The sequence below is a fragment of the Diabrotica virgifera genome, chromosome 4 (genome assembly GCF_917563875.1).
Source record: "Diabrotica virgifera virgifera chromosome 4, PGI_DIABVI_V3a".
Taxonomy (NCBI): domain Eukaryota; kingdom Metazoa; phylum Arthropoda; class Insecta; order Coleoptera; family Chrysomelidae; genus Diabrotica; species Diabrotica virgifera.
The window spans coordinates 92,905,100-92,918,150 of NC_065446.1; the positions used below are offsets into that span (position 1 = coordinate 92,905,100).

A 13,051-nucleotide genomic window follows, 5' to 3' on the forward strand; every position below is an offset into this window, starting at 1 on the left:
TTGCAGACATACGTTTATAAAGCAAACGGTCATTATTTTTTCATGCAGAATTACTCCTTAAAGTTTGTCGCACTTATTTAGAAACACCCTGTATTGATGAAGAACGTTGCTAGTTGTTAAAGTACCTAACTTTTTTATTATCCAACATAAGCTAATGAAAGCTTTATTATCAAAAGCATAATGTTAAGAAAGCATAAGGCTACAGTTGAGTTTCATGTTCAGTATTTTATATACGCCAGAATATTCCACAGGGTGTTCCAAACTTTGAGGAAAAAACACACTATCATTGTTACACCCGGTATACAATGACACTTATCTGTTTAGCAACAATATTATTACATCGATATTCTTGAAGAATAAAGCTATAACATATTAAAAAAATCACTAAAATCGGACAACAGGTTTAGGAAATACAAGACATCAAAAATGTCCCATTTTAAGGTGGAGCGTTAATTTTGATGCTTAGTGTATTATTGGGTAGATAATTAAATACCCTTTTAAATGAACTATCACATGACCGATCTTCTCATTTAAAAAAATCATCGATTACGTCATCACGCCCAGATGGATGACGTCACTAGTATGATATATATGGCAAAAAATCGTAATTTAAAAATAAAAATCGACCTGTTTCGGGATTTTTCCTTAAACTGACCGGTTTACGAAATAATGAATTTATGCGTTACTTTATGGACGCACTGTATGTACATATAGAAAGAAAAAAATCCTCTCAGTCAGATATTATGGGTTGTCCCTCATTATTGACACACTACCCTGTAAATAGAGTGTGTGGCGCTTAACGGGAGTATACTTGACAAACAAATAAACATAAAAGCTTCTTTAACAGTAGGAACAACAGAACTATAGCGGCTGATAATTCAAACCTAAAAATATTTACTTTTTATGATGGTTGTCTAACTTGAATTACCTTGTATGTGCTTAATTTTATCTTATAACTGCTATTGATTTGCACATTCCGTTTCTGCCGAAGGAATAATTAATTTTATTGTTTGCCAAGAAAATTCCGTTCTGTTAAGTGCTGCCTACATTTTATACATCCGTATTTTTAAAATAATGTTTAGTACATTTTTTTCTAAAATTAATCTGATATGAGGATTGTTCAGTGGAAATGTAATTGTGGATGTATAAAACAGGCTGACAAAATTTGACCAATATTCGGACCCAGAGATCAGAATATACTAAATTGCCAAATTGGCTGAGATATCGTAACCTAAAACTGAAAAAATAACGGAAACAGGACGTGTTAGCCCTGGGACATGTATGAGACTTGTGGTTTTATAAGTTGTACATTTATGGATAGAAAAGGAGAAAACTGTGACATTATGACATGTTTTCATAGAAGTAGATTTATTTATCGTATGGCATAGGTACGATAAGAACACATAATTTAAAAAATATATAAAACGTTACATGAAGTTTTACAAACGAACATCTAATGTAAAATATTTTCGGTCGCATTCAGGAACTCATCGAAAACTCCAGGGAACCGCACTCGGGGGCATTCTTCAACAACGGACGGTCTGTCGTTGCGCACCACAGTCATACTCAGGAGTAAGGGCTATTCCCCATCTATGCAAGCTGTCAGCACATCTACTGCTACCTGTTCTTATTCTGTTTAGCGTTGTCCATGTATTGCGGTGTAGTTCAAAGCCTGGCGGTTTCTGATCGATACAGGCCATTTGGTGTGCTTCCTGTGGTGAGTCGCTCTCCCATTGTCTTCTCCAAGCGTTGGTGAGGTCGAAATGTTCCTGATGTAAGGAGGTGGCCCTTTACAGTGGAGGATATCTGGAGCGCAGTCTGTTCATTTCGATATCAAACTTATCATGGTGGATGGGTAGTTGATAGTTAGCCTCGATTTTTCGATATTCTCTGAGAAGAGAATTACTTCTTCTTAGGTTCGGCGGTGGAATGTGACTCAGAATAGGAAGCCAATAGTTCGGTGTTGGTCGAATTGTACCTGAGATCATTCGCATTGTCTGGTTTAATTGGGTGTCAATAATCTTCGTGTGTTTGCTATTGAGCCATACCGGGGAAGCATATTCAGCCGCCGAGTATACGAGTCCGAGAGCGGATGATCTGAGTACTGAGGCTGATGACCCCCCCCCCTGTGGGTACAACATAACTTTTGAATTATATTATTTCGCGTCTTCAGTTTTTCTGCCGTTCTTTGTAGGTGTTCCTTAATACTTAAAGTTCTGTCAAGAGCCACTCCAAGATATTTTGGTGTTGAGTTATGAGTGAGTAGTCTGTTTTCAAAGTGAACGGAGAGTTTTTTGTTGGCTTGGGCATTATTCAGATGGAAACAGCACACTTCGGGGGTTTTCGTTGCATTGGGACTTGGCCCCCGTTTGCGAAAGTATTCACCCATAATGGTAAGGTCATCCGTCAGTATTGTTTCCGTAACATTCATGTTATTATGTCTTGCTGCAATGGCCTAATCGTCAGCGTAGCCAAATTTCTGCGAAGTTGTCCTAGGTAGGTCCGCGGTGTATAAATTAAACAGTAAGGGTGCCAAAACAGATCCCTGTGGCAGTCCATTGCTGAGCTTCATTTGAAAACTTTTTAAGTTGCCCATTGTGGCCTGAAAAGGTCTGTCGGTGAGCATGCTATCAATGAGTTTGGTTACCTTTTGGCACGGATTAGTTTGCAGATTAGTCCTTGTCTTCAGACGGTGTCGTATGCAGCTGATAGGTCAATGAAAGCAAAGGATGTTTTTTGCTTTCTTTGAAAACCTGCTTCAATATGTGTTGTTAGGAATAGAATCTGATCTAGTCCAGAAAGCCACTGCGCATCCGCTAGGAAAAATATTCCGATTCGGATTTTTTTGCACAATCGTACTCAAAAAGGACCCCTTTTAACAAATTTGCATGTTGCCAGGTCCAAAAATGGGTCAAAATTTTTTTAAACGTTTTTTTTTTGTTTTTTCCTAAAATTATTTTTTTTGCACCGAACAAAGTTTTTTTAGGTTTTTGGATCATTTCAAACAGAAAAGGTCTTTAGTAACTTTTCTCTAAAGTTGATAGTTTTTGACATATAAGCGATTAAAAATTTAAAAATTACGAAATCGGCCATTTTTAACCCTTAGAGACTATGTGAAAAACTGAAAATTTCGATGTTGCCAAGGTAAGAAGATATTCTTTGAACATCGATTGATGAAATCCCGAAGAGTTTTTTGCAACACAATATCGAAAACCCCTTTGTTTTTTAATTGCCAATCAAGCGGGCGCTTGATTGGCAACCGTTGCATGTAGGTATATGTAACATGCGTAAATATATGTGCGGAAAAATATTTCGATTCAATTTTTTTTTCACCATCTTTCTTGAAATATCCCCTCTTAACAAATTTGTATGTTGCTCCGATTACATATACATACACATGCAACGGTTGAAAATAGTGTCGCTCCCGCTTGGTTAGCAATTAAAAAACAAAGGGGTTTTCGATATTGTGTTGCAAAAAGCTCATCGGGATTTCATAAATCGATATTCTTAGAATATATACGCACCTTGGTATCATTGAAATTTTTGGTGTTTCACATAGTTTTTGAGGGTTAAAAATGGCCGATTTTGCAATTTTTAAAATTTCAATCGCTTATATCTCGAAAACTATCATATTTACCGAAAAGTCACTTAAGGTCTTTTCTGTTTGGAATGATCCAAACAACCTAAAAAAATTTGTCCGATGCAAAAAAATGAGTTATAGGAAAAAACAAAAAACAAACGTTTAAAAATTTTTTTGACTTTTTGATCTTGGCAACATACAAATTTGTTAAGAGGGGATACTTTCAAGCAAGATGGTGAAAAAAAATTGAATCGAAATATTTTTCCGCACATACATTTACGCATGTTACATATTATATGTACATTGTACATGCAACGGTGACCAGTCAAGCGCCCGCTTGATTGGCAATTAAAAAACAAAGGGGTTTTCGATACTGTATTGCAAATAACTCTTCGGGATTTGATCAATCGATGTTCAAAGGATATCTTCTTATCTTGGCAACATCGAAATTTTCAGTTTTTCACATAGTTTTTGAGGGTTAAATATGGCCGATTTTGCAATTTTTAATTTTTAAATCGCTTATATGTCAAAAACTATCAACTTTAAAAGTCACTAAAGACCTTTTCTGTTTGAAATGATCCAAAAAACCTTAAAAACCTTTGTTCGATGCAAAAAAAATAAATTTAGGAAAAAACAAAAAAAAAACGTTTAAAAAAATGTTGACCCACTTTTGGACCTGGCAACATGCAAATTTGTTAAAAGGGGTCCTTTTTGAGTAAGATTGTGCTAAAAATCCGAATCGGAATATTTTTCTTAGCGGATGCGCAGTGGCTTTCTGGACTAATCTGTGCAGCTGCGGTTAGGTCTGAACCCTGCTTGCTCAATAGGTATCAACCCATATATGTTTTTACTGTATCAACTCAAATATGTTTTTACTAATTCTGTTGTAGATTAAGCGTTCCAACAGTTTATAGACATAGCTCAGCAGTGCAATCGGTCGGAAGTTTTGGGGTTTAACATTTGACTTTCCTGGTTTTAATATGGCTATAATGGAGGCCTTTTTTAGTAAATGGGGGGGGGGATTTCTCCTTTCTCAATAGAAGTAGAGTGAAAACATGAACAAACTTCTGTAGAAAATTTTACTGAAATCCTGTGTTGATCTTAAAATATATATAAAAAAATATTTTATTATTTTAACTGTAAGGAAGCTTTATTTTGATGTTTTTAAAAATATTTCCAATGAATAATCCTCATGATATATATACATTGTAACTCGATATATAATTTTTTGATAAAAAATGACCAGGTTTAGTAGATGTAAGGTTTGTATTTTTTTAAAGCACCCTTTATTTACTTCTTTTTTACTTCAATTCGCTTTTTATGCATGTTCATTTTGTTTCCACGAATTATGTTGTTTTCAAATGTCAATTTTTGAAAACCAGCACTCAGTAGTAGTTTTGGCGTATATCAAAACTTTTACTTGAGTGTTCCTATCCTGTACATACTCATAACAACCTCAGAAAACTTCTTGTACAGGCCCAAGTTGTAATTTGTGATTTATCGTTGTAATTATTTCATTTGACGAGTATTACTGATATTTTTTGTAGCAGTATACCGGATCACGCCGAGTTTCACACACCTAGCACGGAAAGCGATAGTCCATTTTTGTACTGTTTATTAAATCAACCCGATGGAAAGGTAAGTGATACTGTGAAATAAAATATAATTTAAGCCGCGTTGAGTAAACTGTGTTGAGATTAAATACTCTGGAATTAGATCGAACTCAAATTATATTTAAATGTGAACATTTTTCGAAGTTCTATTCTTGAACGTGTCAGAAACACCAAGTTATCTGCGAACTTATACACTGTTGTGTTTTGTTCCGAATCGTGCCGCTTGTCTTGATCTTGGCTCCTCTAATTATCTTATAGTTTTAAGTTGTATAAGTTTGTTGACAGGGGTCTCCCTGTCTATCATGACTTTATTGACTGTGTTGAAAGACTTCTATCATAACTTTATTGACTGTATTAGTTAGCGTCATTTTAACTAATCGTAGGTTTCTCTGTAGTTTCTCTCGTAGTTTCTCTGGTATTCCTAGTGATTGAATTGCTTTGTATAGTCCCCTTTGTAAGATGGGAGTTGTAGGCGTGTTTAAAACGGGTCTACCCCAAAATCCCGACTGCCAAAATCCCGACAGCCAAAATCCCGACGGCCAAAATACCGACACGCCAGAATCCCGACAGGTTTGTTAAGTTCCTTTTTAACATATAATTACATTTATGTCTGGTTTTTTGTTTATGACTATCTGTTTTTTATTTCTTGTTACTAAACAAAAGTATTTACCATTTAATATGAACTAATTTTCCAAATAAAATTTTTTAACATGTGTATATGAATTAAATTATTTTTTTGCCAATACAGTGGAACCCCGATAAGTCGGCCCCCGATAACCCGGAACTCCGGCTAACCCGGACCGATTTTTATCAGACAAACATTTCAACAATAAAAATGTATTGCTGTTACAAAATCTCGTAAACCTAATTCATTCATTTGGTGACGTCAATATACGAACGAAACGATTGATGAATCCGACATTACTGAAAATATCAGGGCAATCAGGGTGCAGATGGGACCCTGTCGCGCAATTCGCAGCAAATAAAATAGTCGTATGTTTTTGGCTTCATTTTATTTCGTTTATACATACGCATTTTCAAGGTTCACGAGGTTTTGTACCAACTCTATGTAATATAATATTTGAGAGATAATGGAACCGGATTGAACTACATATAACATAGTAAAAATGACTCATGGTACACCACATTCATTGTCGAAAACAACATGCACCTGTATTATCCTTTATTTTTTTGAAACTGTCTGTGTTAGCATTGTTTAGAAAAGACTATTAAAATTCTTTTTTTAACAATGGTCTTAGTCATCACTTTTATTAAATAACATAACATCAGAGACGGTATTATGTGTAGTAAAGTCGTATTATTGTTCGCTTCCGTTTTGTAATCGTTCGTAAATTTATTCAGATTTTGTGTTTGTGTGTCTTTTGTCTATAAGGGCAACAAAACGTAAAAATGTTGTAGTGACAATGGAAAAGAAACTAGAAGCATTAAGTAGAATTGATAAAGGTGAATCTTGCAGCATTATATTATGGTGTCGGTACATCTACAGTATCGGATTGGAAGAAAAATAGAACTAAAATCGAAGAATTTTTTTTTTTTCAAAATGATAACAAAAGACAGTTTAATCGGTGCAAAGCTAATAAAGCTAAGAATGAGACTTTTGACGACGCTTTGTATGTGTGGTTTTGTGTGGAATGCGAACGTGGTTTACCAGTGTCTGTGTGACAATTATAACGGAGTTTATCTGTAAGCATACCATATTTTATTAATTTTTACCATTTTCTCCGGCTAACCCGGATTTTCGATAACCCGGATCGGCCGCGGTCCCAATTAATCCGAGTTAACGGGGTTCCACTGTATACAGTCCTAGTCAAAAGTCCGTACCCCCTCGTATCTTTTGAACGGTTATACCTATAATAGTGAAATTTGAAGGGAGGAAATAAACGGACGTAAGCTTCTTAACTAGTCATGACAGGTAACACAATAGTGACAGTGACTTTACAGCGTCGCTGTGACAGATAAATTTAAATGGGACCCTATGGCAAGTGATACCTCGTTTAAAAGGTATTGAAAATACCTATTCAGTCAAAGTAATTTTGTTTGATTTTAAGCTAATTTTGATGAATAAATGAAATAAATATAAAATTGTAGTTTCGCTTTTAATTAATAAAAATTCAAAATTCCGCCTATGATTACTTGTCAAAAAGGTTGACGTTAACGTAAAAACTACTAGAGAATTGAAAAACCGTCAACTTTTTTGACAAAAAAACCATAGGCGGACATTTGAATTTTTATTAATTAAATGCGAAACTACAATATTATATTTAATTTATTCACCAAAATCAACTTAAACTCCAAAAAATTAGTATGACTGAATAGGTATTTTGAATACCTTTCAAACGAGGTATCACTTGCCATAAGGTCCCATTTAAAATTATCGGTCACACTGGCTCTGTAACGTCATCTGTCACTATTACGTCACCTGGCATTACTAGTTAAGAAGCCTACATCCGTTTATTTCTTCCCTCCAAATTTCACTAGTATAGGTACCTATAACCGTTCAAAAGATAAGAGGGGGGGTACGGACTTTTGACTAGGTATAGTCCAATAATATACAGTGATGATCGCGCTAATAACCGGCAAATAGCTCAAAAGATGGAAAATGTAAAGTTGTGAGATAAAAAGAAATGAAACTACTGGAGGTGGGATTTTATCGGTATTAACTTATAATTTACATTACGATTATGGATAGTTTCCGCCTTTATACCTTTAAATGTCAGCTAGTTAACTTCGGTCAAAATTCTAATTCTACGTATCACATTCTTTCAAACTCAGTTTTATCAGGTTATGTATGTCTTCTTCTTATGTGGTTTATTGGCCTCTACCTGCATGGGTATTTTGGCCATCTCTCAGAATAAAGGAAAAATTCCTTAATCGTCTAAAATTTAGAGTTAATAACTCAATAATTTCAAATTTTAATATTTAGTTATTGCATAAAAAGTCACAAATGTGGGATTTGAAACAACCTTCGACAATAATTCTGTAGTGACAGGAGTGAATGCGAGACGTCTAAAATCATGGTAGAAATTAAGTTAATTTTAGAATAAAAAATTACTACTAATTAAACTGTTTTTATTTACATATTCAATTGATTTTTACTTTATGCGAAATTAAAATGTTAAGAGGATCGGTACGTATTTTCGGCTGCAATGCTATTCAAATGGTGATTCATTTTTTTCGAATCCTGAGAAAACTAATAAGTATTTTTGAAAAATTTAAACGCAGAATGAAAGATTACGTTATTAGCGAGGGCCGAAAGTCCCTGAGAACTTCTATAATGTTTATTTTAATAAGTTACAGGGGTGAAAAACTAAGAGAAAATATAGTGTGATTTTTAATTTCAAATATCTCATTCGAAAGAAACTTCTGAATATTCTAAGGGACTTTCGGCCCTCGATAATAATTTAGTCTTTCATTTTGTGTTTAAATTTTTTAAAAATATTTATTAGTTTTTGCAGGATTCGAAAAAAATGGACACCATGTCCGTGGAAATCGAACATTCGCTATCTTTGTCATACAATGCACTCATTCGAATATAATGTTATGGCAAGACTCAAGACAGTGACAAGTAGAGATGTGTCCGACCCGCTATTTTGATATAGCAGTTCATTCTGCTACTGCTTTTTAACGCTTTTACGATGATAATAAAATCAATCAAAGAGTTGTTTATTAAATAGTATTTATAGTGTATTTGAAAAATAATAATTGATTTAAGGCGTACAATTAATAAAAAGTTATTTATTGTTTATATATTATTTATGGAAATCCAAGTATTTCAAGTCGTTCAAATAAAAGTATTATTTTATAAGAGTTTGTCCCGATAACCGTAAATAGGTACGAGTTTAGCTATAAAGTGCCCATGGTGGCATAAAATGTAGTAAATGCTAATGCTTTAAGTACGTACTACATTTTTGAAGATTTCACTACACTTAAAAAGCATTTGCTTTTCTCCGTAGTATTTGCTACTACTTACCAGCCTACATAGAAGAATGTACTACGCTTTTGAAGTATGTGCTTGTTTAGTAGTATTTTGCTTCAGTTTAAGTGAAGTTGGTGGGTGGACGTCTTCGGCGTAGGTATTTTTTTGTTACAATATGGCAGCATTTATGAATGTGTGTCATAGAAAAATTTACAAACTAAGAAGAAGATTCTTAATTTTTGGGGTCATTCTTTTATCAAATAAAATTTAATAATTGTGAAGAAGATTAACAAATAACAATTGTTCATTTTTATCCTCGCGTAACTCTTTTGTCGCTTCGGATCTGAGTCACTCATTTCTACTCATGTACAATTCTAATAATTTGGTACGTAAAAATGTGAATTTACAAATCACAAGCACATGGAACACTAATTCCATCACGATTGGTGTAATGCAGACACGGCTGGCGCTACACTTTGTAGTGATCATAGTAATAAATCATTTGATGTGATCATTTGATATGACCACAAACATATCTACAATCGGCAAAAATTTCCAACAATCCAACATATAGTTTACTCCTTTAAACGAGAATAAAATTTAATGCGAAAATTATTGGTTTACCGATAGATTTTATAGATCATATTTTCACTATAAATTTAAAATTAATTTGAAAAATACAAAAGTAATTAATTTGATTTATGTAAAAAAATACTTACTTCAATTGAGCTAACCGTCTATTTCTTCGCTTTTCAGTAACACATTTCTTGTAACAACGTCCCATGTTTTAATTTGCGCAAATAAAGAAATAAAGAAATAAATAAAGTCTTTATAAATTAATAGAGTAATACTACATTTATACATACAACGCAGTGTTTCACATGTTCAAACCTTATCTAAGCTTTCCATGGTAACAGGACATTATTAAAATAAGTTTACAACTTTTTTTCTTTTTCGATTATTTGTATAGTATATAAATAATGGTAACCACTGAATACATAATTAGTGAAAAAATAATCCTATTCTTTTTCTCATGATCATCTTTCAGTGCGTCACAGTTTTTCGATTTCTCTCTAACGCATTAAATTGTATGTGACAGAAAAAAAGGCACGTCTGGGAATACTTCGGTAATTATTCTAGTTCGGTGATTATTCTAGTTGTCGATAGATGGCGCCATAATCAAAAAAGAATTATTTATTAAATAAAATAATAATATTATCAATATAATCTGTACAATTTATAAGACTATACAAATGAAAGAAAATACCATTTTATAAATGCAATAGACACAATTGATTTGGTTTTATTCCAAATTGAAAATAAAATTTGACAACTGTCAGATTTAACTAAAATGTCACGTTAGAATAAATGTCATAAATGTGTATTATCACGGACTTACCTTTTTTTCTATAATTTGTGACGCACTGAAAAATGTTCATGAAAAGGAGAATATCATTTATACAAGTAAAGGTTATCCAAGAACATTCAAAAACTGAACGAAACCGAAATAGCCATCTCTACCTTTCTAATGACAATGTCACTGTCAACCTAATGTTTACATCTGCAGTTTCCATACCAATGAGAATTTTACTACACGTAATTTGCCGTGTAAAGACAGAAAAAGTAGGGATAGCCGTAAAATATTTGCGAATTATGTACCCATAGCCTTAATGTTATGTTAACGTCATACGTAGTTATGAGGAAAGCAAAATATTGGAAATGAATGGATAAAATAATAATTGAACAATATGTCAAAAATTACATACGACTAGATAATTCAAATCTAGGTAAAATAACGATACAATCTTTTGTATAAACATTCTGTAATCATCTGGGTTCTTCTCTCTGGCCACATTACGCAATCTTGTAATGATCGGCAGTTGTCCCTGAGACCTGAGAGTTGTCCCTAGAAAGGTTTTTGCCTTTGTTGTATTTGCCCGATGACAATTCAAAATTGTCAATTAACTAAAGAACAAGAAGTAGAAGCAGATTGTGTAATGGTCGGCAGTTATCACTGTACGAGAAAAGTTTTTACCTTTGTTGTTTTTGTCCGATATCAACTCTAAATTGTAGGTAAATAAGGGATTTTTCCTTCATTCCAAGACGATGGACTAGCCAAATAGTCATGCACGTAGAGGCCAATAAACAAAAGAAGAAGAAGACATACATAACTTATTAGATTAAAACTAGGGTTGACGTCATACGTAGAATTATGACCGAAGTTAACTAGCTGACGTTTAAAGGTATAAAGGTGGAAACTATCCATAATGGTAATGTAAATTATAAGTTAATACCGATAAAATCCCACCTCCAGTAGTTGCATTTATTTTTATCTCACAACTTAATACATTTTCCATCTTTTGAGCTATTTTGCCGGTTATTAGTGCGCTCATCACTGTATATGTATTTGTATAATCAAATCTTGAATTTAAGTTTACTTTCATATAATAGACATTATCATGTCACTTACAACCTTCCATTTCAGTAAGTATAGCTTTTATATTACAAAATGAAGTGTTTAATGATTTTTTCTTTTAAAATACATAATAATTAGTTCTTCTTAACGTGCCCTATCAAGTCCCCTTGACGTTGGCGATTAACATGGCGAAACTGTCTCTGTCTCGAGCTATTCTAAATAGATGTTCTGCTTTCTTTATTCCTGTCCACTCCCGGATATTCTTCAACCAAGAGGCCTGCTTTCTACCAATTCCTCTGCGTCATTCGATTTTACCCATCATAATAAGTTGAAGAATATTAAACCGGTCTCCCCTTACTACGTGTCCAAAATAGGCCATCTTTCCATATTTTTGATGTTATCAAGCAGCTCGCGGGTAGCATTTGCTCTCTTAAGGACTGCCACATTTGTCAGCATAGCCGTCCATGTTATTTTCAGTATACGTCTGTGCAGCCACATTTCAAAGGCCTCCAAACGGTTAATGGTGGATATTTTTAATGTCCATGCTTCGACACCTTACAAGAGGGCTGACCAAATGTAGCATTTAATCATGCGCTTTCGAAGTTGAAGTTGCAAGGTATCATTACAGAAGAATGACCTCATTTTTAAAAATGTCGTGCGGGCTATCTCGATTCTACATTTTATCTCTTTATCTGGATCTAGTTGTTCAGTAATATGGCAACCAAGATATTTAAAACTGGGTACTCTTTGAATTATATGACCATCAACATATAACCGTGAATCTTGATGGGCCAAACGGCTAAATACCATGTATTTTGTTTTTGAACAGTTTATATTTAGGCCAAACTCTCTTCCCACTGTGTCAATGGCATTTAAAAGATGTTGTACTCTATTTATATCATCACTTAAAATAACTGTATCGTCTGCATATCTGATTGTATTTATCAGAATTCCATTAACTTTCACACCCCATTCCAAATTATGCAGCGCTTCCTTAAATATTCTACCTGAATATAAATTGAATAACAGTGGGGACAGTATACAACCCTGTCTGACACCTCTTTGTATTTTGCATATTTCTGTTGATTTTCCATTTATGCAAGCTGTCGCTGTTTGACGCCAGTATAATTTTTCTATGATTCGTACATCTTGACTGTCAACTCCTTTATCCTTTAATATTTTAATTAATTTGTGATGTTGTGCTCGATCAAAGGCCTTCTCATAATCAATAAATACAGCAAAGACGTCTTTCCTTTGATCTCGGCATTTCTGCAATAACACATTTAGTGCAAAGTGTGCGTCCCGGGTTCCCAGTCCATTTCTGAAGCCAAATTGTGTTTCATCCTGGTCTTCTTCACATTTATCTCTGATTCTACTGTGACTGATACGTAGAAAGATTTTCAAAGTGTGGCTCATAAGGCTTATCATTCTATAATCTCTACAGTTTTTTTGGACGTTGTTTTTTTTGGTAGGGTTATGAATTCGGACTTTAACCAATCTTCAGG

General features: G+C 33.8%; 1 protein-coding gene across 6 annotated transcripts in view; it reads left to right on the top strand.

Annotated features, from left to right (window-relative positions):
• The window catches only part of LOC114338584 (WD repeat-containing protein 7), a 151,576-nt gene that overhangs the window by 60,711 nt on the left and 77,814 nt on the right, over positions 1–13,051 (top strand). For 5 of the 6 annotated variants that reach the window (XM_050648279.1, XM_050648282.1, XM_050648284.1 and 2 more), the window contains one exon: positions 5,128–5,218. In XM_050648279.1, the coding sequence (XP_050504236.1) occupies positions 5,128–5,218 (91 nt within the window). The remainder of the gene's footprint in view (positions 1–5,127; positions 5,219–13,051) is intronic. The other variant, XM_050648281.1, reaches the window with a different exon arrangement.